Here is a 25,148-nt window from a genome sequence, read left to right as displayed (position 1 = left end):
TTCCAATTTGACTGGAAATCCTAAGTAGGTCAGACCCTAAGGACAAAAAGACCAGCAACTGTTCTTGGTGATAGTGTTATTCTGAAACCATTATGCATGTATTGTGGGATAAAGTAAATGAGTAATTATATCAGTGCATTGAAAACCAAAATTTTGATGTGGAGGGAAGAGATGTCTGTAAGATTGATGAGGTTAAGTAAATTCCCTGACATATATATATATATATATATATATATATATATATATATATATATATATATATACACACACACACACATAGATATATATTCTGTCCATTACAAAGGTATAAAAGCAAAGATCAATCTAGTAGCAATGAGCACCTCCAGTCCCCAGGTTCTAGTCTCCAAATACCACTTTCCACTAAAAGAAATAGAGCTCCTTGGAGAAATGGCTGATTCCAGATTTGGATCATGAAAAGAACAAAATAAGCCTTGGACACCTTGTCAAACCAGAAAGTGAAAACGCTTTCAAAGGCTGTTAGAGTTTTGTCAAAGGGATTGAAATTCATGTCAAAAGGCTCCCACTGACCAAAAATGAGTCAGGTTGATTGTCAATAAGAATAATAACTACAAACAACTGGAATGAATATGTTTAAATAAGTTCATAATAAAAAGGAAAAAACCTCACATCTTTGGAAGATACTAGAGAATCAGTTAAGCATTTAAAAAAATGGAAAATCAAGGGAATAAATCAAGTATTTATCATGCCTTTCCTAAATGAACTCTACCTCAGGGTAACCAAATAGTTGATGAGAAGAAGTTACTCTTTTCAGAATGATTCTAATTAATAACTGAAGAAGAAATGATAGTATTACAAAATTGTCATTTTGCAATCTCTAATGAATTAATGGATCCAGACAAGGATCATCAACCAAAAGCGAGAAAACAAGCATTGTGTGATTCCTAATAAAAGTATATGGCACCATTTAGAAAGTAGTCTTGCCTGCCTCTCCTCACCAAATTTAAACGTGACTCAGATAAAGCCTCTATGAAAACAAAGGAAATATAGGGAAAAGGGCACATGTTGAACAAAATGATGGTATGTAGTAAGTAAAATCCAGACTGTGAGGAATTTTATAGGACAAATGACGGAGTGTCTTACACAAAAGCTGCTCAAAAAAAATTGATAGGAGGAACCTAAAGAATAAACACTCAGTTGCAATGGTTGGATCTTATGTGATGGACCCTATTTGGATCCCAGTGCAAGCCAACAAACTGTAAGAAAACAAAAACAAACAAGCCAACAACAATAACAAAAACTATACAGGGCAACTAAGGAAGTATGAACACTGACTGGGTATCTGATGATATTAAGGAATTTTTGGTAGTTGGAGGAGTATGATAATGCCATTATAGCTACATTTTAAAAGGGAGTTCTTATGTTTTAGAGATATGCACTTAAAATTCATAAACAGAATGCTTTTATATTAGGGATTTGCTTCACAATAATCGAGTTTGGTAGTGTAGGAAATGAGTGGTGATGAATCAAGATTGGCCATAAATTGATCATTGCTGAAGCTAGATTATGGGTATTTGGGGATTCATTTCTTACTTTTGCATAGGTTTGAAATTTTTCATTAAAGGGTTATATATTTCTTGTTAACCAAAAGTATCAGAATTTTCATAGCCAAGTGAGTGTTGACCTAAAACATTTTAAAGGCTATCAACTTATTCCAATAATATTATATTGCTTCTCTCTCTCTCTCTCTCTCTCTCTCTCTCTCTCTCTCTCTCTCTATATATATATATATATATATATATATATATATATATATTTAATCATAAGTATAACCAACCTTACTTTAAAAAAATCACTATCAGTTGGCTTGCTTTCCTACCTCAATCACCAAACTTAGCTCTGAATAACTTTTGGCTCTCCTCAAAACCCAAATCCATTCTCAGAGAATGAATATATGCCAGCCATAGAGATGATTAAAAGAATGTACCACAGAATTAGAATAGAGTATATCGACTAGTGTAGAAAGAAAGCATAAAGGAATAAACATTTCTAGAACATCTTACAAAGATACTTTGAATATTTAAAAGTTTGAATGTTGAAGTAGCATTCTTAGTAATAGATGGAAATTGGAATCAACCCCAATATCCATCAGCAATATAATGGATAAATAAATTGTGGTATAACCACACAACAGAAGAATACATGCAAAAATATGAATGGCTCTCACAAACATAATGTATAGTGAAAGAAGCCAAACATAAAAAAATACATTTGGTATAATTCTATTTCCATTGAATTTTAAAAATAGGCAAAACAAACGTATGGTGTTTAAGGATTCATGTTTAGGTGGTAAAACTATGAAGAACAACTAGGAAAGAATTATCATAAAAGTCAGGCCAGGAGCCACTACAGGGTGAGTGACAGAGTATGAGGGGAATTTCTGGGAGTTGGCAATATTTTATTTTTTGACATGGGTAGTGGTTGAATACTTGATTTGAATTGTACCTCCATATTTTGAATAGTTTAATGTATGAGTATTACACTTCAAAATTTAAAAACTTTATAGAAGATGGTCTCATTTTTATAAAATTACATATACATAATATATTTTCAGAAATATTCTAAAATGTTAATAAAAGTAGTAATATTACACTCACCAAAAAAGTAATTAATATAATTTTATAATTATATGTATATTAACATATATATTCAACTTCCATCTGACAACGTTACTTGCTATTTGCTGTAATACTGATGTTTCATAATGTTAAAAACTCAAGAAATTACAATGAATTAAATTATGAAAGCAAATAGCTTAAATTTGCTTAAATTTAAAGCAAAACTAAATATTTGGAAGTTGGGTATGCTGGCTAATAATTCACACTGTTTATAAAATTAAGCTGTTTGAAATTTGTATGTCCTCAATGTTTAAGTTTGTTGATGGACAATATAATGATATAATCTGAAGCGACAATTAACATGACTGGCTACTGTCAAAACGATGGAGAAGGCTTTTATCTCTGATGCCCTAACACTCTGATTCTAATCTTGTCCTCCAATTTTGTTCCCTCCATATCCATTCTGGAAAAATAAGTCCTATAAAATTAGCTTTGCATATGAACTTAGTATCTTCATTAAACAAAGGATTGTGGTACAGCTCCCACCATGATTCGATTTCTCTCCCTCCTTTTCCCTCGAGTCTCTTTTTTGTTCTTTGTCATCTTTATCCCACTACTTTCATCACTCTGGGCCCCACTTCATTCCTCTACACTATATTTCTGTCTTCTGTGTTTGGGTGGGAATTTGAGGGAAAAATTAGAGAAGATAGGCCACATAACAAGCAGCAGATGTTAGCTATTTGTGGAGCAGTGGGGAAGAGCAACTTAAACTTGGCCTAGGTTCTCTGAATCAAGCCATTTTTATTTGCTAAAAAGCAACTTCTTCTTCTCCCTCCTTAACCCCACAGCTTCACACTGCAAAAGCAAAAATATAAAAAGGAGGGGAAAATTGGGGGAAAGAGCAAATGTACAAAGCAACGAATGTATAGACATTTCCAAGAATGTAAAGTTATGGATATTGTAATAATATACAATCATCCCCATTATTCACGGATTCTGAATTATTTGCAAATTCACCTACTCATTAAAATTTGTTTGAAGATAATACTGTGGGCTGTTGGGATCATTGATAGACACGTGCAAAGTGGTGAAAAGTTTGAGTTGCCCAACACGCACATTTCCAGCTGAGCTCAAAGAAGGCAACACTCTGCCTCTTGTTTCAGCTCTCATACTATAAACTTGTTGTAGTCTAAATATCATGTTTTTCACATTTTGGTGTTTTGGGTTGGTGATTTAACTGTTCAAAATGGCCCCTGAGCTCAGCGCTAAAGTGTAGTCTGTTTAAGTACAAGGAGGTTGTGACATGTGTTATGGAGAATACGTGTGTGTTAGACAAGTTTCCTTCAGGAATGAGTTATATTTCTGTTGGTCATGAGTTCCATGCTAATGAATCAATAATATATATTAAATACGATGTTTTTATAAACATAAACACATTTAAAACAAGGTTATATATTGATCTGTTGAGAAAAATATTATGACCAGAGGCTTGTAGAAACCTAACCTGGTACGTCCCCTAGGAGCACAAGTTCAGTACTTGCTAATTCAATGTTTACGGTGACTTTATAGATCATAACTAACTACTACAAATAATGAGAAACAAAAAAAGGGTAGAGAAAGCCACAAATTGATTTTTCATGATTTTTAATTATGATTTTGTTGTTTGGTTAGTTTCAAGAATATGAAAGGAAACTTAAGATCAACCTCCAATAAAGAAATAGAAATAACATTTTGTTTCCTTAACGTTGGTTACATGAAGTTTTGTAAAGCTCTGGAAACTAGAGAGAGGAAAGCAAACATAGATGTCATGCCCCACAGAGCTCTTGGATCCCCCATGATCCCTCGCTTTTTACATAGTAAAATGAGAGTTTGTTGATAGATATTGACTGACAGACACCCCAAAACTCCCATGGAATATTCCAGTTTCATAAAATTCTAACTTGAGAAACCTGAATACCCCACTGAAGACCTGAGCTGTTAGCACAGCAGAGGACTACATGTTTTGTAATCTCATAAAGAGTGGACCTTTGGATGGTTCTGCCCTATACTTTTGTTGAAGCAGAACCCTTCAGGATTCACATATGGATCTTTCATGGTAGGTTCATACTGGAGGGATTTCTAGTTTGAATCTCTTCATTTATGCGAGAGTGAGGTACTTGTAAGACAGACCAAAGAATTTACCAACTATTCTAGTTTTAACCAAAATCAGGCCATTCTTGATCTCTCTGTGGGTTGTATTTTTGTTTAAAGTTCAGGATTTTGTGTAAAATTCTTTTCATGAACATAAACTAAGACCACTAAGGAATATTAAAACAAACGTTATTTACCATTGACATTTCAAATCAAGTAGCTTAAAAAGTGACTGTTTTAATTTTTTTATCACAAAAGCATGCATTCCCTAAAGAATAACCAAAACTTCTTGAATTTAATAAACCAGAAACTACAAATATGCTAAATTAATAAACATAATGTCAGTGAAAGGATCTCAATACTATAAATAATGATTGTCATTAAATTTGCTTACCTCCTTTGGCACAAATAGAGACATAAAGTGTTTCCTTAAAAAAAAACTTTATTAGAGGAGACAAAAATTTGCTTTTGAAATCTGACTTAAATACACTAAATGCAGATTCTCCCTTGAATATACTTTGTATAAGAAAAAAAAGTCTGAATATGTTGTGAATGTGAATATGACTGTTGAAAGTAATTTCATATGTGGCTTAATGAAACAAATCTTGCTACTTTGAAATCCCACCATATATTGGTATTAAATAATTTGTTTAGATCTGAAAAACAAAAATGTAATGGGCATAATGTATCAATTCAGTGTTTGGGGCAGATTTGGGGTAGAAGAGAAGATTCTGACACTGTCGTGAGGAATCCGTGGATGATACTAGGAGTCAGGGCAGGCTAGGCATGAGAAAATTCAGAAAGGCTATCCAGCAAGAAGGAGGCTAAGGTCAAGGTCAGAGGATAAAAATTCCATACTCCCCAGCATACTGCCCCCTCTCTACTCTCATTGCCATGATATTACTTCAACCAGAGTCATATTTCATAATTTTCCCTCCACTCTCCCTCTTCCATTTCTCATCATTTACGGCTTATATCACTTCTTATAATAATGTCTGTGACCCCTTTACCACCTTTACCTCCTGCCACCACACTGATTCACCACATACGTAGAGCCTGCCACCACACTAATACCTCTCAGCTAGAACCCCATTTCTTGATGGTTTCTAGCAGAAGGTTCATTCCTAAAAATGGTCCTAGAAAATAAAAGTTTCCTATTGTTAACTAACATTTGAAAAATGCAGCATACGCCACTTTCCTCTTGGCCAGCCATAATATACGTTAGCATAAAACTGATATTTTTCAGAGCTGCTTGTCCTGGAACTCTATTTTCATATAAAATTCATCAACATCGAGTCATTCATGTTCCAGAAAACACACTTTGGGAAACAATTGCTTAGCCTATTTAAATGGCCTCTAAACTGCTCTCTTTACCTAATCTTTCCCTTTCCAATGCATCTAGCATGTCATCAATAGATTAATTTCTCGGATCTGCTTAACTGATTGTGTTATTCCTTTGCTCAAAACGTCAGTGGCTCCCCACCAATTCAAGCAGTGATTACTCATCAAGCTCTTTACATGGTACCAATATGCCTTTCCGGTATTATCTCCCCTTACGTGGCAGTGTGGCTTAGGAGAAAAGGATGAACTTTGGAGTCAGATTCAGGTTCAAATTCCAACTCTGTGTCTTAAAAACAGTAAAGCCATAGGCTCAAAACCATTTATTGCTTTGAGCCCTTTCTTTTTTTATCTGCAAGTGCAGCTGGTAATTGTAGAGATGGGGGAATGTAGTGAGGTAGTGCCTATGAGAGCTTCCTGCATAATTGTGTCACAACACTCCTGTCCCATGGGTGATAAACTCATTGGGCAGGTTGAGCCTCTTTCACGGGGTAGTCACTTAATGTCTGCCTATAGTAAGTGACCAGTGATTTTTAAAACTGAGAACCCAGAAAATCACCTATAAGCAAGTGTCAATGAAAACTTATTAATGCAGCAGTTCTCTGCCTTTATTTGGGGAAATTTTTAATGGGTTCTGAAGGGATAGAAGCCAGTTCCCAGAGCACATCTAAGCTTTTTAAGTGGAACTGTGTCATTGGCCCTTGGCTGAACGGGGTGTGCTAGGCCCAAGAATCTGCAGCAGTGTCTGCAAAGAAAATCTCTGATTCAGACAGACGAAAGAAAAGCCCACTGCAAGAGTCAGAAAGCTGTGCTTTTGTTAGATGTAGAAACTTTTAAAAGTGCTATGATTTACTTGAAAGTCCCACGTAAATAAAATAAATGGTCCTTAATAGCCCTTCCCAAGAAGGAAAAGGGATTTTTGTTTGGTTTGTTCACTAGTGTAGCCTAAGAGTCTAGAATAGTGTTTTGCACGTAGAGGGTGCTCAGTTAATATATGATGGATGGATGGATGGATGAATGAACAAATGAGAGGCCATGGCATATACCTCCTATAAGCTCAGCATAGGGCTGAGTATACAGAGGATCCTTAATAAATGCGTGACTGGCTAGATATATGGATTTATACCCTAGCCAGTCAAGGGCACTTAATAATTTATTATTATTTAATAATTAGACATTATTCCTATATATTTCTACTTTATAAAATATTTTTATATGCCATCTATACTCTTTCCTTTAAAATTTCTTTTTTATGATTCTACTGTATAAAATATGTTTATATATTGTCTATATTATCATTTTTTTTCTTTTAAAATTATCTAATCATTCACATTTCTCTCCTCACAACAGGGGAGTGTCACAGCTTGAAAATGGGTAAGGAGAGAGAAAGGAAATTAGAAGATTAAATAGATACTTTTAGTCATGAAGTTACAATTTTTTTGTCTAAATTGGTTTGAATACATTGAATAGAATGAAGAGAAAAACAATTTTTAAATAGCTGGAAGAAGATGGAGGAAAATGAGGCAAAGGGTGTGTAGAACATGTTTGACAAATTTGTTTGGAAAGAATGTAACGTTTATACACTCATTTTTTTTCCTGAAGCACTCCACTCAAGTTTTTATAACTATCATTCTCATATGAAGGAAGAATAGCCAAATTACTCCTTCACAGTTACAGAAGACAAGGCTCAGTAAAATTAATGATTTATCAATGAGGTACATCCAGGGGTGAATCCAGGTCTCTTGAGTACTTGGGAGTAAATACAGTTTTGGAAGTGTAACATAAGCCTGACACATTTAGAGAACATGAGCAGGGAATTTGGCTGGAATGAGGGGGGTATACAGGAAAGTCATAAGAAATCAGTTTAAAGAAATAAATATGAGCTAGATTACAGAGTACCTTAAGTAACACAATAAAGAATTTAGATGTTTATCCATGTCAGTCATTTTGAAATTTTTTTAAAGCCTTAAAATCCTTTTTAGAATAAGAAATGTTATGTGCGATGCCAATATGCAAAACAAATGAAAAGGAGTTGGTTCCTCCAACTGAAGCTGTTCCCTCTCCCTGCCCTCAGCCTCTGAGGAGAAAACTTTGAAAACTGAAAAAATTTGAAACCAAGAAAAGTTTGAAAAGTCATGAGTGCTGACATGTTTTGGGCAAGGTGGTGATACACCAAGAGGCATAGAGACGAGGTGGAGGGACTCACTCACTGTATAGAGAGGCAAGAAGCACAGGGGCGGGGCTCTCAGGGCTGCCAGTGGGCAAGCGAGGTAAGATGCCTGGAAGCAGGAGAAATGTCAGAACAGAGTCAGGAATAGTTCAAAGATTTACACTTGTGTAAATCAGCTGCAGAAGATGACAATATAATCACAAAACTGTGACGGGCAAAGGAGGAGACTGTTGGTTTTGATGAAAGACAATGATGTATTTTGAATTGTGTTTTAGTCCTTTAGTCATTTCTGTTACATTATGTTATGGTCAAAGGAATAGAAAGTGGCCCTTTTTGCTCTACCAGTTTTCTTTCCTTTCCCAAATAGTCCCAGGCATGAATCAGAAAGCTACACTTCGTTATATTATAAAAAAAAAAAAAATTTAAGTGCTTAAGATTTCACCATAACATCCAACATGAAGAAAATAAAATACAGGATCCTGAATGCCCCATTGTAAAAAGGAAAAAGGAATGCCCCATTGTAAAAATGCCCCATTTCCAGTTTTGTAACATTTTGTTCTTCTGAGTCTGGATAGCCAGCACTGAAGCCTTATCTTAAAAAATGTTTTTCCAGTGGAGTTAAGTACAATTAAGTGATTTACTTCAAGCATAATTATTTTGAAATCCAAGATTTTTCTTGTGCTTTATAAAATAAATGGTGAAAGTGAAACTTGTTCAATATGTGCATCCGACCAACTAATAGTAATTCCGATGAGTATAATTTTGATGGAGAAGAAGTAACAGTTTTTTGGCAAACGGCGTTTGATGAGGACAATCTCTTGTCTGAGTTTCTGAAACTTATGATGCAAGTGCTCCCGCCCTTTTCTGAGAACACAGAAAGCCTGACTCAGGCAGGCAGCTGCCGCTATTAAAACAGCTCCAGCCCTGCACACTTCCTTGCTGGGGTGAGCGTCGCCGCAAAGATGAAACCAGCGACCTGGTGCTGGCTGAGCTCAGCTGTCCTTGCTGCGTATGGTTGTTTGGTTGCAGCAAACAATGAAACGGAAGAAATTATGGATGAAACGGCCAAGAGCACCTGCCCGGTGAGACTAGAGAGCAGAGGGAGATGCGAGGAGGGGGGCGAATGCCCCTACCAAGTGAACCTTCCCCCGCTGACTATTCAGCTCCCTAAGCAGTTCAGCAGGATCGAGGAGGTGTTTAAAGAAGTCCAGAACCTCAAGGAAACGGTAAATAGCCTGAAGAAATGTTGCCAAGACTGCAAACTGCAGGCTGATGACAACCGAGAGCCAGGCAGAAATGGACTGTTGTCACCTGGCACAGAAGTTCCGGGGGAGGCTGATGGCAACAGAGTTAGAGAATTAGAGAGCGAGGTGAACAAGCTGTCCTCTGACCTAAGGAATACAAAGGAGGAGATCGACGTGCTTCAGGGTCACCTGGAGAAGCTGAATCTTGTCAATATGAACAACATAGAAAATTATGTGGACAAGAAAGTGGCAAATCTGACATCTGTGGTCAATGGTTTGGATGGCAAATGTTTGTCCAAATGTCCCGGTCAAGAACAAATACAGTCACGTCCAGGTATGTATAATAACACTTTCTTATCATTTGTTCATGAATGTTATGTAGCTAGACAATAACTATAAACATTAACCTGAGCAAATAAGTTAAATAAATGACAGATTAAATAAATTAAGCCTTTTATTTATCAAGGTAGTACAGGAAAAACTAGTATCTTTACAAATGTGACCACAGAAATGATACAGGACCCTACTTACAAAAATCATAATTAGTTCTGTATCTGTGAGAAAGCACTTTCAACTTCAAAGAGCTTTGCTGATTCCAGAGCTACACGTAAACAGAAGTAGAGAGATAGAGTCTCTTAATGTTTTAGGACATTTAACTTATTTATCTCTTCACCGAAGTATTTAAAAACAATGGAGATGAGGCAGTGTTTGCCGTCGGGCTCTGTTCTTGGAAAGTCAGTTTCTTGTGGTCTGCTGACTGCTCCTTCTCTTTTGGCAACAAGAGATCTTTGAAAGATTTTAGCAAGTAATCTGCAATTCCTAATCCCAAATATCTAGTGAAAATGCGAGATTTTATAGATGGAATAGAAGCAGTTATATAGTTTCATGTGTGTGCAAAACTTTTTGCTTTAATACCTAGGGGCATAAAAACATTTTAAGGGGAGTTTTGACATGCCACTAAGTGAAGGAATACATTCCTACTTCTTTCCCCTTTTTACCTTAAACTTTTTAAGGTAAACTTTTTTCAAGCATATAAAAGTAGAACCCATCCTCACCATCCAGATCACCTGAATTAACTTTAATAAATATATGTTAAAGACAACAAACCTAACTGCCTAGTTTGCCCATGAACCAGCTGTGGCACTGGTTCCTCCAAGCCCTGGTTTTCCAACTGAGCTTCTGGAACCACTGCTGCTGGTGGTCTTATTACCCTGTGGGAAGCCACTTCTGCATGAGGACCTCCACTTACCATGAGTGTGAGGTTGAAGGGACAGGGAGCACGGTCATTTGGAACCAGCATCTCGTGCGTGCTCCATCCCCAGGGAACCTGCCATTGAAGACAGGTGGGGGTTTCAAGGCCCATGGTTGCTGATATTCCGGGCAGCCCGTGTCTAAAGGTCCCCTGCATCTTACGTGACATTCTTGGACGCATATTAGATTCTATCGTTTATTTTTCTACTAAAAGTTTTGGGGAAATATCTGAATATTTTGAATTCTAAATACACATGAATAGATTTTTTTGCATGTGCCTCAGAGTAGCTTATATTAAACTTATCTTATATGGCACGGAATTTTTATAAAAATGATCTGGGAGTAAATATCTGTATTTGATTCCTACAGAATCATGTTAACTGATTATTACACTTATTCTGAATGTAATCACCTGTCATTTCTTTCTAGAAACCAAACATGTGAAATTTGGCTAAATGCTTTCCTGGATAATAAATTCAGAATAAAAATATTTGTATATTATTGAAAATTTTCTTTTTTACTTAGGCTTCTTTATTTAGTTGTCAAACAAGTAAAATAAATGTGAATGTATGATCAATGCTGTCCATAAGAATTGTAACACATCATTGGAAACATATCCTATAAAATGTTTTGACATTGGAGGCTATCAACCCCTTTAGGTGAAAGGATATAAAAGCCCATGGAATGGGGTTGGAATCATCTGACATTCAGGACCAAGGGATGCAATGCTTACGAGAACAAGCTTTGCAGCCAGGCAGATCTGAGTCCTGGTTCTGCCACTTCAAGCTTCTGTGAACTTGTGCAAGCCACTGATCCTCTTTGAGCCTAAATATTCTCACCAGCAGATTGGCAATAGTATCTACATCATAAGGTTCATGTGCAGGTTAAGTGTGAAAATGTTATCAAGCCTTTGGCAGAATGCCTAGAACATATGGGCAGCCCTCCCTAAAGATTACTAAATTACTAAAACGATTATTTTAATTTATACTTGTTGTTGTTTATTGTCGATGCTGTCAATATTACTACCAATGTTGGAGAGCCTTGTCTGCTTTGTAACACCAGGTTCTTGTTGTGAGGCCTTAACAAACATTTACGAAACAGGTTCAACTGAGTTGAGCAGAGTGAGGATTCCTTGTCAGCACTGATGGGATTGTCAGACTGCTTTTGAACATACAAAGAATTCTTCAGATGCATAGTTTTTATTAACAAAGCCCAACACTTTCTTTTCTTCCCCTTTCAGTTCAACATCTACTGTATAAAGATTGCTCTGAGTACTACACAATAGGCAAAAGAAGCAGTGGGACCTACAGTGTCACACCAGATCCCCAAAACAGTAGCTTCGAAGTTTACTGTGACATGGAGACCATGGGTGGAGGCTGGACAGTGCTGCAGGTGCGCCTCGACGGAAGCACCAACTTCACCAAAACATGGCAAGACTACAAAGTAGGCTTTGGAAACCTCAGAAGAGAATTTTGGCTGGGGAATGATAAAATTCACCTTCTGACCAAGAGTGATGAAATGATCCTAAGAATAGATCTTGAAGACTTTAATGGTGTCAAACTCTATGCCTTGTATGATCCGTTTTATGTGGCCAATGAGTTTCTCAGATACCGTTTACACATTGGTAACTATAACGGCACAGCTGGAGATGCCTTACGTTTCAGTAAACACTACAACCATGACATGAAGTTTTTCACCACCCCAGACAGAGACAATGATCGATATCCCTCTGGAAACTGTGGGCTCTACTACAGTTCGGGCTGGTGGTTTGATGCATGTCTTTCTGCAAACTTAAATGGCAAATATTATCACCAAAAATACAGAGGTGTCCGTAATGGGATTTTCTGGGGCACCTGGCCTGGTGTGAGTGAGTCACAGCCTGGTGGCTACAAATCCTCCTTTAGAAAGGCCAAAATGATGATCAGACCCAAGCACTTTAAGCCATAAATCATTAGTGTTCATTCCTCTGCGTATTCATTGCCTAACAGGGCAATTAATTCCTTCAGGACTTTGGGATACATTTTATACTCCTTTTCCATGGGTAGAAATTTATCTCTGAGCAGTGGGTTCTAATGAAACACCGCATTTGAAATAAAACTGAAAAATATACATTTTAAAGGAGTGTTTTGTTACTGGTATGCTGTTTTACAAATGAATACTTGCAAGCAATTGGGAATATTGAGAATTACACATTAAATTTATAATTCAAATTCTATTAATTGAAAGTTTTCTTTCTTTACTTGCTGTAATTTAAAAATAATTGTTTAATCAACAGGCTAGATTTTACATAAGTAATTTGCATTTTGGATGTGGCAAACACATCTGAACATATATCGCTCTTTTTGGGCTACAAACAGTTATTTGGGTAACGTTTGTTTGTTTGTTTTCTTTTTTTTTTGTCTCTAAATACCCTAATCCTCATTCTGAGATAAACTTATTCAATTTATGGCATTTACTTTGGGACAGGAAGACCCTACAGCATTTTCGTTCCCAGGCAAAGGGAAATATACCTATATAATTAAACCTGTTCATGTACCATTCATGAAATGTAAAATGTCTGTTATTTAAAACATGGTAGCATAATGTCACTCCTAAAAGCATTCAGAAAATTAATTTAACCCTAAAGACATTAGTTTAAAGGTAATTCGTTCACAGTTTATAACTCTTTAGATGTTTGATGGTGAAAACTGCTTTAACATAAAAATTATTTTCCTTTGTTCGGTATGCCCAGTATTTTTTAATGTAAGATTGCTCACTATAGTGTGAGACTACTGGTAGGGTTTCCTGTGGAGAAGTAGGTGTGGGTGGGGAATGAAGCATTTATTTATAGTCTATAATACTCTGAAGGCCAATTTTATATCCAAAGCAATAATAGCTTTAAAGCTAAGTTTTATAGGACAAATAGATAAATCTATTTATAAAAAGCATATGAATTTTCAAATATATAGGACGTAATTAAAATATTATACATGTTAACCCTAACTGGTGTATTGCTTATTTAACTATCAAAAGATTCAAATACAGGTGTTTATTTTTTTAACCAAACAAAAGTATCTGGACATTTTATGTAATTCATTAATTCTGGAATGCAAGAATCATATTCAAAAGATTATAAATAATGTGTTAAATTTCATCATGTAAAAAAGGGATCATTTCAGAGAGAACAACAGTATTCTGCTGCATGTTTAAAAATGCTCTAGCATAAAATTTGAAATAATACACCATGCTATATGTGAATCATAGACATTCATTCAGTCTTAAATTTAGTGTTTCTACTACAGTAACCAAGTTTTCAAAATATATTCACAAGTGCATTGTTAGTCATTATTTAAAAATAATGTTGTTTTAGATACAAAGTTAATTTTTCAAATATTGCCCTTTATACAAAATTCTAATAAAAAAGAAGCAAAATATTCTTTTAAAAATATATAACATGCAAAGATTTCAGGTAAATAAAATGAAAACTAAGTTATTATGAATACTTTTAAAGTGTTAAAGAGAAATGCAAATAGAATTAAGGATGACTGAAATGTAAAATATCATTGTAGAATTCAAAGGCTGTATATCTAGCCAATAGGGTACCAAATGTTGTAACTGATTTACTCTATTTCTCTTTCTCTTTTTTTTTCTTTTTTTAAGGCTAAGAACATTTTCATATTATACAATGTATTTATTACAGATAAGGGCATTTTTCATTTGCTGTCTATAATTATTAATATATGTATAAGTTTAAGTAAATTTCTATGATCAAAAATGGACTCCTCCAGAATACAGTTCTAAAGAAAAATAGCTCATATAGTGAGTGTGCATGGATTTAATGGGAAGTAGGTATTGCAGGAGAATTTGGCATATAATTCATTAATCCATGTAAATACTCAAAAGCTTGTCTTTCTATATTTCCACCTTATTTCAAAGGATCAAAATTTTATTTTCTAGTAGACTTTTATGGCACTTTTCTAATAAAAAAAATTCTGTAACATAGAAATTCCTTTTTGGAATAATTTCATGTCACTTATTATTAAATTAAATATACTTTAGATTTTTATAATCTTTAACATGTTGATGGAAATAGATTATATCTAAAAGAGTCTTTTACCTTGAGATTACTATTCACTAATATATGCTAATGTTCATAAATGAGGATTCACTATCAACAAATATATTATTTCAGAATCTTGTCTTGGTTCTATTTTAATGGCCAATATTCATTATCTTAATAAAGACTTTATTTTTGAGCTTTATCTTTCTTTGAAAACATTGACTAAAACTGGTTCCTTAAAACTTCTAAGTGGAACTGATTCCCTCATCACTGAGACAAAAAAATCAAATTTTTCTGATAAGTAGTGATGCTCAAAATGAATGACACATCTGTCTAATAAATAAAGAGCTTAAATATAAAAGGCATAAAAATATTCCAGTAACAAAATTTGCTGTTCCTTATTTTTGAGTAGCTACTCAGACAAGGATTTTAATGGTAAAAGTGATGGGAAATATCATCATGATATGATCTTGTTTATAATTCTTATTTTCCTTTATGTATAAATAAGTTTATGTTTCATGTCTTTTAAAAACCCTGTAAAATAAAAGATTTAATCTTCACATTAATTTATTTCTTCAATGTGGAAACATTAATTATTGCCTGTGAAATAATATTTATATAATACTCTTGTCTGAAAAGCTGTATAATGTTTACCTGACCAGACAATATCTTTGACTCTTTGAAGATTTTAATGAGTACTGTTTCATTAACAGGAAGCAAACACAGGGACACTATTATCTTATTTCCTGTATTCGAATACTGTTGACATATTTGAAATACAAAAGTTTCAGTTTCATTCTGCGATATTCAACTCGATCTCCTGTTTTTCCATCGTTAATATTGCTGCTCTGGTTCAGACCCCATCATCTCCTTAGGATAATGCAAATGTTTCCTAGTAGTAACCTGTGCCTCCAGGTTCGGTCTATTCCAAACTATCCTCCACATCACCACCAGAGGGATTATTACAAAATACAATTCTGATCATGTGATTGTCCTTAAAACCTTTCAACAACCCCTCATTTCCTATATGATAAAATCCAGCAAATAAGCCCCTTCATGAAAGGTTTCTGCCGATCCTTTCAACATCCTTCTCTACCACTACTCACACTCCTACCACACTGAATGCCTTGTTGTCAAACAAACCATGTTCTCTCATACTTTCATTATTTTGTGTATACTGTTCCCTTGGTTTAGATACAATGCCATCTTCAACCCATGCTGAGTTTTGTCTCCTCACCCACGATTAAGAGGAGGGGCTCAGTAGCCAGATCGCTAGGTTTAAATTTTAGCTCCACCATTTGCAAGTTGTGTAATCATGGGCAAAGTCAGTTAATCTTACTCACTGTTCTTTTTTCCCTTCAATTATAAAATAGAGATAATAAGAGAATTTGCCTTTAGAGTTAATGAGGATTAAATGTGATAACATATGTAAAGCACCTAGAACATACATATATATCATCATCATCATCATCATAGCATCATCATCATTATCGTCATCAAAATAGTTATCTTTTCTGGGCAGTCCTCCCTGGTGACATCAGGAGGAGTTTGAAACCTCCTCCTTGGTCCTATATATTCCTTATTACACATTACATTATTCAACAATTGTCCAGGTTTTATCCTAAAATCCATCTGTTTGTCTAGGATGTAAAGGATATTTGAGACAGGAGTTGTTACTCACAGTGGTTCATAAATATGTTACCACAAAGGAAGGGCTGTAGTCTAAAGAAGCCGGAGTTATAGTTGGGGAAATAGCAGGTACTGTCAGACTACAGGATTTGGGAGATGGTAAATACAGGTGAGAAGTGACTGAAGCCAAAGGAGAATCTGGAAAGACGGGATCACATACATACTATAGGATCGGGCACACAACGATGGCAAACTTCTAGAAGAGGTTCTGGGAACGTGCCTCTGGGTACACGTCACACGGAAGACTACAGCTTTGCTGGGCTGGACAGTGATCGTTCTACCTCAGTTCCTAAAGAAAAAGCATTTTTCATACTTCTTTATTACATTGTAATTTTGAAATTAATTTTAATCATGTAAAATCCATGAATGCTTTAATTTCTTAAAATTACAGATTAGGGCCAGCTGAGTGGCTTGTTGGTTAAGAGTTGGCTTGGGAGCGCGAGCTCTGAGCAGCAGGGCCGCCAGTTTGGATCCCACATGGGCCAGTGACGCTGCACCCTCTATAGCTAAGATGGTGAACAACAGCTCAACCTGGAGATGGGCTGCTGTGGGTTGCCGGCGACAGTGTAGGCTGCAGTGGGTTGCCGTGAGCTACTGTGAGTGGCCGGCAGCCAGTGAGAAGGGCCAGCAGCCGGTGTGAGCCTCCGTGAGCTACTGTGAGTGGCCGTCCAATGGCAGGCGACCGACCGCCTCAGCCAGGAAGAGCGCAATGATCACAATACCAACATGGGCCAGTGAAGCGATTTCCTCCACAACTAGACTGAAGAACCAAAGGACAGCAACTTGTCTGTTCCCCTTCCCAGATTTCCCCAATAAAATCTTAAAAAAAAAATACAGATTAGACTAAAGACCCCTTTGGAAACCACCTTCACTCCCAATCCTCTCCCTCTCCCCAGAGATAACAGGTAGAGTTGGCTGAATCCAAATTGTAATTTCATGTTGTGTTGCCAAGTTGCAACATCCAGTGAATCATAGCTTTGCCAGGTTTCTTTTGTTTATTGATGGGGGAGAATTGGAAATGAGAATAGAAACGATGGAAACTGGGCATATTTGGAGAACTCAGAGCTCCCCAAATTCCCAAATGGGACTGAGCCTACCTTATCCTTGAAGTGGCCCCTACGGCTCTTCTTGCTGGAAGACTTTTTCTCCTGAGGAAGCAACCTTAATTCTCCTTTAGGCTCCTTCATCCCACCCTTCAGCATCTCCATAGCTGTAACCAGGATGTGCCCTAATGTCAATTATAAAGTCAAATCGTAGGAAAAGCCTTTATACTACTTTGTTCCTTTATATCAGCAGAAAACTGGGGAATATATGTGGGGACAGATTTTGAGGTCGCTTGACTAAGGAAGAAAAAACAGAATTTCATATGTGACTGAAATAATTAATATAAGTATATTTAGCAGAAATTCTGAGTTCAGTAGGGTAATTTGAGCAGATGTTTTTGGTTCTAATAGTTTGCCATCAGATTAGTTAACACAAACCTAGATTCAACAGCAGCTCATGCTAACTAAAGTTGAGAAGCCAGAAATGTGTTGGAACTAAAAGGCTTATAGAGATAGAAATGTCAGAGTGGATTTAGCTGTAATTTATTCAAAAAGTATGTGTTGAATATTTACCATATGCTGGCTGTCTTGTAAGAAGCTAAAGATATATCAGTGACCCGAGCAGACAGAAAAGCCCCTGTACTAGGGGAGTTTATATTTTATCAGAGGAGATGAATAAATAAACAATACATGAAAAATGCCATAAAAATTCAGCAGGGTAAGGGAGAGAATGAGTATCAGAGGAGGTGCTATTTTATATAGGTGGTCTGGGGAGACCTCTCTGAGGAGGTGCCATTTGAACAAAGACTTAAAGATCTGAGCAAGCAAGCAGGTATCTGGGAGAAGTATGTTCCAAGTAAAGGGAGCATAAGGTGCAAAGGTGCTTGGCACGTTTTAGGGTCAGCAAGGAGGCCAGTGTAGGAAAAGCAGAAGCACAGGGTGGGGGAGGTTTAGGAGAAGAGATCAGAGAGAGTTTAGGGAGTTGGGGTTAAGTCAGTGTGGGGGTGGGGGCTGCCAGATCATCCGGACCTTGTAAGTCATGGTGAGGACTTGGGCTTTACTCTGAGTAGGTAAGAGACAGAGGGTTTTGATCAGAGGGAGGTACATGCGCTCATCCAGTTTTAAAAGGACCACTCTTGTTGAGTGTTCAGACACAAAATTGAAGCATGAATATCAGTTTGATGGTGTTTGCAATAATCTTGAAGAGAGATGATGAAAGCATGCACTACAGTAGTTGGAGGGAAGTGGATCTTTAAGGTAAAGCTGACAACATTTGCTGATCAAAGATGGGGTGGGCAGTGAAAAGATAAGACGCATCACCAAAAACTATAGGATTTTAGCCTGAGCAACTAGGAAAGAGGGAGCTGCTGTTAACTGAGGTGGGGGTGACTGCAGGAAGAGGCTGATTGGAATGTGTGTGGGGTGCAGTGGAGAGCAGGGATCAGCAGTTTTGAACATTCTAAGTTCAAATATCTACAAGATATTCAAGTGGATGGCATTTGGACATTCAGAGACGACATCTAGGGTTCAGAAATACATTTGAAAGTTGCTAGAATATAGATGGTAATGAATCCATGGGATTAGATGAGATAACCTAGTAAATAGTGTACATGGAGCAAAACTTCTGCAGAAAGAGTAGGAGATACAGAAACCATTGCAGTCGTCCCACCCATCCTGTTACTATGCCATTTGAGAGGTCTCAGGGCTGCTTCCTTATGGAGAGGGCAGAGATTTATTCCCATGGGAACAAATACTTTCTCCAGATTATTTTAGATGTAAATGTTCTTTTTCTTGTTTCTGCCAGCAACTATTTTGTTGAGTTACTAGATGTCTTAAAAGCACGATGGTATCCCACAATAGTATTCTACAATCACTGCTTTCGACTTAGGCAGTCACTTCACAGTGAAGGGAGGAGGCAATGACCTATTGTATCTCCTGGCAGACACCACCTTGTGAGGCTGGAGTGCTGTCACGCCGGTTACTGTGTGTGTGTGTGTGTGTGTGTGTGTGTGTGTGAACACACATGCATATAGCAAAAGAAATATGAACTAAGCCACAGACCAAAAAATGTTTTTTGTTAACAGCGTAATGTCCACGTTTGAGGAATCATGTATGGCCATTTTAAATCATTAGGGTACTAGTTTGCTATGATTATAAACCTTTAGTTAAACAGAGACGGGTTTTACTCCTTTTCTCTTTATTTCAGAGATATTAGTGATCTTAAACCTTGTCCTATTCAAAAATATTTTCCAAAAGTTATCCACGTTAGAGGTAACCTAAATCTTATATTTCTAATGTCTTTCAAAGTATTAACACTGACTAGCTATAAAGAAATTCTGACTGGCAATGTGCACTTCATGCTGAGGCCAGCTGCTGGTGGAAATGAGTGTAGTCCTCTTCCTATGGTGGGTTCCCCTGTGATATACACATACACACACAACACATGTACATGTATGATACACATGCATGCTAAAATGCTGTGTGTAACACACACACACTGTAATACACAAGGAAAACTGCCCATGGAAATAAAACAGATATGCAACTCTTACATGTAGTCAGAAGACAATACGACAAAAACCACCAAGGTCAATAACTAGCTTATTTTAAGCAATGCTATGTAAAATAGAATAAGATAAAGCAGAACATTCGTTTCTTTAAATCCCCTAGAACAGTTCTATGCTGTTAATGCTGCTGTTATTCCTTGAACCGTTCCTTCTTTACCGCCTCTCTACTCCTCCACACCCCATGGCATGGCTCCTTCTAATCTGCTCTTTCTACTTCTTGACATCTCCTCTGTCAGGTCAGCAGCTTGCTGTCCCCATGGCCATATTCAGTTCTGTCTCTGCACTTTTTCTCACCCTAAAGTCCTAGGGGTGAACCAAAACTGAGACCACACGAGGCTAGCTAACTTGTGGTCAGAATCTTCCCAGACATCACATGATCTCTCAAAAAGATCTGTTTTATTTGATTAGCCATTTTCAGAAGGAATCTACACGATACATCTAAGAATATATTCTTTTCTTTTGAAAGCAAAAAAAAAGGTTCACATTTTAAAATAAACCTCCTTCTTCATCTTAGCCCTTGAAAATAACTATTACATTTATATTTATTATTTTAATCCAATAAATATTTATCACTTGCCTGCTATGTGCATAGCATGGTGCTATAGGCTTACTAAAGTATTTTGTATAAGATATTTTCCAAATAGTAGCTTTCCAAACTCTCAAAATCTGACTTTAATCTCTAGCATTCAAGGTTTTCTCTGAGTAAGGATAACACTGTTTAAGATGAACTGCTTCTCTTTTACAAAGACCCTCACACAAAAGTTCAGTATATTTGGGATCACACAGGATCTGAAAACTTGTTGAGCGTCTATCTCTGGAAATGGTTGTTTTTCATCTTCAACGAGAAGCAAATAATGTGTGCTTATGTTGTGAAAGTTTATATAAAAAGGGTCCACAAAATTAGTTGTTTACATTTATTTCCCATTCAGTAGTAATGCTAGTATCATATTTTTTTCAATGAATCTAAGTAACCTGTTTTATTTTTTGTTTAGAGATTCTTGCTTCTAAATACTAATAATGATAAGCAGCTGTCACTTGCTGAGTGCCAACCATGTCCGACCGCCTCCCTAGGAGCATTTACAATGTTACCTCTGCTGAGATTGATGTTGCAATAGGAGGTCATGTGTCACACTCCCTAAAGTCTTCCCTGAAAAATAACCAAGCAAACCTTTGTTATCTCTGTTTATCATGCGTGGACCATTATCCAATTTCAGCTTTCCTGGCTTTCTTGGTCTATTTCCCATGAAGTGGACTAATTTTCCATGATAAATTACCTACGGTAACTCCACGGTAAAGTACACACATAGCAAACCTCAGTATCACCCCTGCTCTGACTTTTTGTGTGAATCTGTAGTGATTCCAATGAAATCTTAGCATAAGATGAAACATCTCTTTTTGTATCTTATCAAAACAGTTACATAATATTCTGTTGACAGGTGATATTTCAAAAATTAATGCAGTTTCCAAGTGTGTTGATGTCCCTACTTAACCTAGTGGTTAAAATTTATTTTCTTCCTGCCGCTAAGTCAGAATTTATTAACAACGCTGACAGAAAAGGCAAACAAATTTCCATGCTCTCCAAACACTATTTTACTTCCATGGTTACATGGCAGAACTCACTGATGAAAACATTTTGCTTAAGTTCAAAGCACTTTGCAAGTTCTTTGGAAGCAAAAGATTTCTTGTGTAAACACCAAAGTTCTTATTTTCATTTCTTACATAAAACAATTCTTTTAAAATGTGGATAGAATTTACAAATAAATGGTGTTGGTGAAGGTGACTTTTTTTTGTTTCTGTCTTATATCCAATAAAATTTTTGTCTTTATCTGATAAGCCAATGATTAGAAATCTAGAGAGGCTCTAATATCATGGATAGTTATAAAGTTGGATGGGAAGACTGATATTTTTATGATGAATATAATGTTGGTACTTAACATGCTGAACTGCTAGAGTAGAGGTTCTCAAACTGTGCCCCCAGCAACCCTATAGCTCTGCGGACATATTTCAAGAATATGGAAAAGCCAGGAGAATGTATGATGCATAAAACACTGTTCACCTAGAGTAGTTCAGCTTTTATTTTATATCTTGGGGTTTCACCTTCAATTTCTCTTAAAGAGAAAGGTTTGTTTTGTTTTCAGAAAATATTTGAGAATCACCACTTCCCCATTGCATATTCTTTTGGAAACTCAGGCAGCAATAATAAAACCGGAATATATGCACAATGGCTCTAATTTGGTCTGATATTTCTAACATTAAACATTTAAATATCTGGAAATTTAAGTGGACTTGATGTAGAAAATACATTCAGAAATTTGGAATAAATTTCTCCTTTCTAAGTTTGCCTTATAAAATAGTGATTCACTAGTGCAATTATTTTGATGGAGGGCTTTACTAGTTACTATGTATGTCATTCCTTTGAAAATGGCATGACTACACGCACAATAGCGAGCTAACTAACAGTTTGCAAGGAATATCAAGAAGAATAGCATACTGGGGGTTAGCTTAAAAAAAACAGGAAAGAAAATAATAAGTGGCCTAAGGTAAGTAACAAGCGCCATGTAGGGAGGCTACAGAAACAGAAGTGATCACACTGTCAAGAAGTGGGATGCGTCAAGAAAAAGGTGGGATCTGAGCTGTCCTTGAAAGATGGGTAGAATTCTGGAGCACAGACATGTGGAGGAGAGCACTGCTGGGCTGGGTACAGGGTCAGCAAAGGCATCAGCAGTCTGGAAAATCAGGAGCTAAGCAGGAAAACAGCAATATATCCAGTTTAGCTGGAGCATGGGGTATGTGGCAGGGGACAGTAATGAAAGGAAGAAAGGAATGGTGGATAAGACTAGAGCAGAGGGATGGGACAGTAAGGTCAAAGAGGCGACATTTAATCCTATGGTAGAGCAGGGAAAATCAGACCTACGTTTCTGCAGTCTCACTTGCCACGTATTGATTGCTTGTTCTGTGCCCGAGCCTGTGAAGTGATGATAAGCTGCTGGTGGGAAGCAAAACTGGAAGGCACTCTGAAGACGGTTTTACAAAATAATCAAATAGTCCAAGAAAATGGATGGAAAGACAGAAGGGGAAAATACAGTTTGGGGGAGCTTTGAAAGAGGGGACCAAAGAGGGTGGGAGAGGCATCTGCTCTGATGAGGAATGTTAGGAAGTTTTGCTGCAAAGTGGGCTGTGGAACTCCTCCTGTATTCCTGAAGGAACCTTCAATATACTCGTAGACACATTTCTTTCCAAGGCTTTCTGGAGGCAGATCTGTGTTTCCTTTTGGCTGTGCTGAGGTGGGTTTGAAGGTGGGAGAGACAGGGCTCAGTTTTATTTAGTCCAAAAACTACCTATACAAAGCATGGGGCTCCCCAGTGGGGCCTCAGAGGGCTTGACAGGTGCTGGTGATGACAGTAGGTGTGAAGGGGAGACGACAGGGGACCTTCACCTCCGAATCCACTACATCCGAACCTGTTTTACATATTGTACTTCTGTGTAAGTTTCCACTGGAAGAAAGTGATAAAAAAAAGGAGATTAAAAAGAAGGTGAAAACCACCATGGTAGGCAGTGAGGTACCCCTGAAGGATCCCAGGCTGAGAAGTGTACTATTAGTGTAAAGTCAGGTGCAGAGAACTTCAATGACTTGCTGAAAGCTGCATGACTGCTACATGCAAAGCGAGAACAAACATGCATTTTTACTGAACCACTCCCCTGCCCCCTGCCAATCAGAGATTTTTCTTTCCCAATCATTAAGATTTAACATATTTTGAGTCTTTCCATTCTTAGACATAGTCTTTACAGACAGCGAAATTCCTGTCTTCTTAATCTGAGGTTTGATCTGAGGTCCAGTAATTCTTGTACCCCCTTATTTCATATCTCTGATGCCACTCAAGTATGCCTGTTGGCCTCCAGACAGGTATGTATGGGCTAGGATATGTAAAGAACTTTTGCCTTGGAAGATAATGGATTTAACATTAGGTTCTAAGCTTGTTGCTGGCATCTCCTTTCTGTTTCCTCTTACACCAACAGACATGCTGATGGAACAAAGGTTAAAATATGATGACTCAAACTATCAACATACTAGGAGAAAACACAGGAAACAAATTTATCATTTCAGAGTAACAAAGGTCTTGTTAAGTATGACACAAAATCCTGAAGCTATAAAAGAAAATCACATAAAAAAATAAATTTCCACATGGAGAAAAAAATTAAGTCAACTCAAATGAAATCCAACAAACTGAGAGAAAGATTTTTGCAATGCATATTATACACAAAGGCCTACTTTCTAAATGCATAAAGAGTTTCTATGAATCTATACAAAAAAGCTACATAATAGAAAAATGGAAAAAAGATGTGAATAGAATTCACCAAAAAAAAAAAGGAAGTAGAAATGAGTCTTTGTATTAACCATGCCTCTGACTTCTGTAAAGTTGGTGTTTAACATCTGCCCTACATGCCTATGCCTTGTTCTAGATAACCCGATAAGGTGCCTGAGTCACCTTGCCTTGGCTTCCTGCCTTCCTCATCGCCCCACCCCCACCCTGAGAGGAGTCCTCCTCCTGGGGACACACTTTTCAAATATAAACCAACCAATCCAGGGGCCACACTCTCAGCCATCTCCTCCATCGGGCTGTCACACTCAGGCCACTGTACTCTTGCCTTTATCACCCCAGTGCCAGGTACCAAATAATTGGGGCCATCTCCTAGGCTCCAGGGCACACTGAAATCATTCAAACTAGCTGATCCCAAGCCTGCTAGGTTCTTCCCAACAGTTCCCTCTCCCTCTGCCTCCTGACCGACCGGTGCTTCCCCATGCTGTCCACTGTGACACGGCATGCCCCTTTCTCTTAGGATCTGTAATAAACTATCGTTTCAACGGCGATCATCTCCTGATCTGTTGGCCTTCCTATGCTTCACATTTTCTATTAATATACTAGAATTTAAAACACTCTTAAACATATAAAAAAAAGCTCTATTCCACTCATTTTAAGAAAAATGTAAATAGGGCCGGCCGAGTGGCGCGATGGTTAAGAACTCGCTTGGGATGCCAGAGGGCCCCGGTTCGGATCCCACATATGAGGGCCAGTAACAC

At 37.0% G+C, this 25,148-nt stretch overlaps 2 protein-coding genes across 2 annotated transcripts in view; one reads left to right on the top strand and one right to left on the bottom strand.

The window, feature by feature from the left end:
* CCDC146 (coiled-coil domain containing 146) overlaps positions 1 to 25,148 on the bottom strand; it is a 123,647-nt gene that overhangs the window by 65,495 nt on the left and 33,004 nt on the right. The window lies entirely within an intron of this gene.
* Positions 9,094 to 13,300, top strand: FGL2 (fibrinogen like 2). Its single transcript, XM_019655149.1, has 2 exons — positions 9,094 to 9,813; positions 11,971 to 13,300. The coding sequence occupies exons 1-2, from the start codon at positions 9,198 to 9,200 to the stop codon at positions 12,675 to 12,677; spliced, it is 1,323 nt and encodes a 440-aa protein (XP_019510694.1). The 5' UTR covers positions 9,094 to 9,197; the 3' UTR covers positions 12,678 to 13,300.

Source organism: Hipposideros armiger, unplaced genomic scaffold (genome assembly GCF_001890085.2).
Source record: "Hipposideros armiger isolate ML-2016 unplaced genomic scaffold, ASM189008v1 scaffold_236, whole genome shotgun sequence".
Lineage (NCBI taxonomy): Eukaryota > Metazoa > Chordata > Mammalia > Chiroptera > Hipposideridae > Hipposideros > Hipposideros armiger.
Note: the sequence above shows the minus strand (reverse complement) of the source record. Positions and strands in the feature narration are given on the sequence as shown.

What these genes read in the sequence shown, in the direction of transcription:
- FGL2 (XM_019655149.1), top strand. Translation starts at nt 9,198, where the DNA reads ATGAAACCAGCGACCTGGTGCTGGCTGAGCTCAGCTGTCCTTGCTGCG. An exon ending in ACAAATACAGTCACGTCCAG is followed by an intron (nt 9,814 to 11,970) that starts GTATGTATAATA and finishes TTCCCCTTTCAG; the next exon opens with TTCAACATCTACTGTATAAA.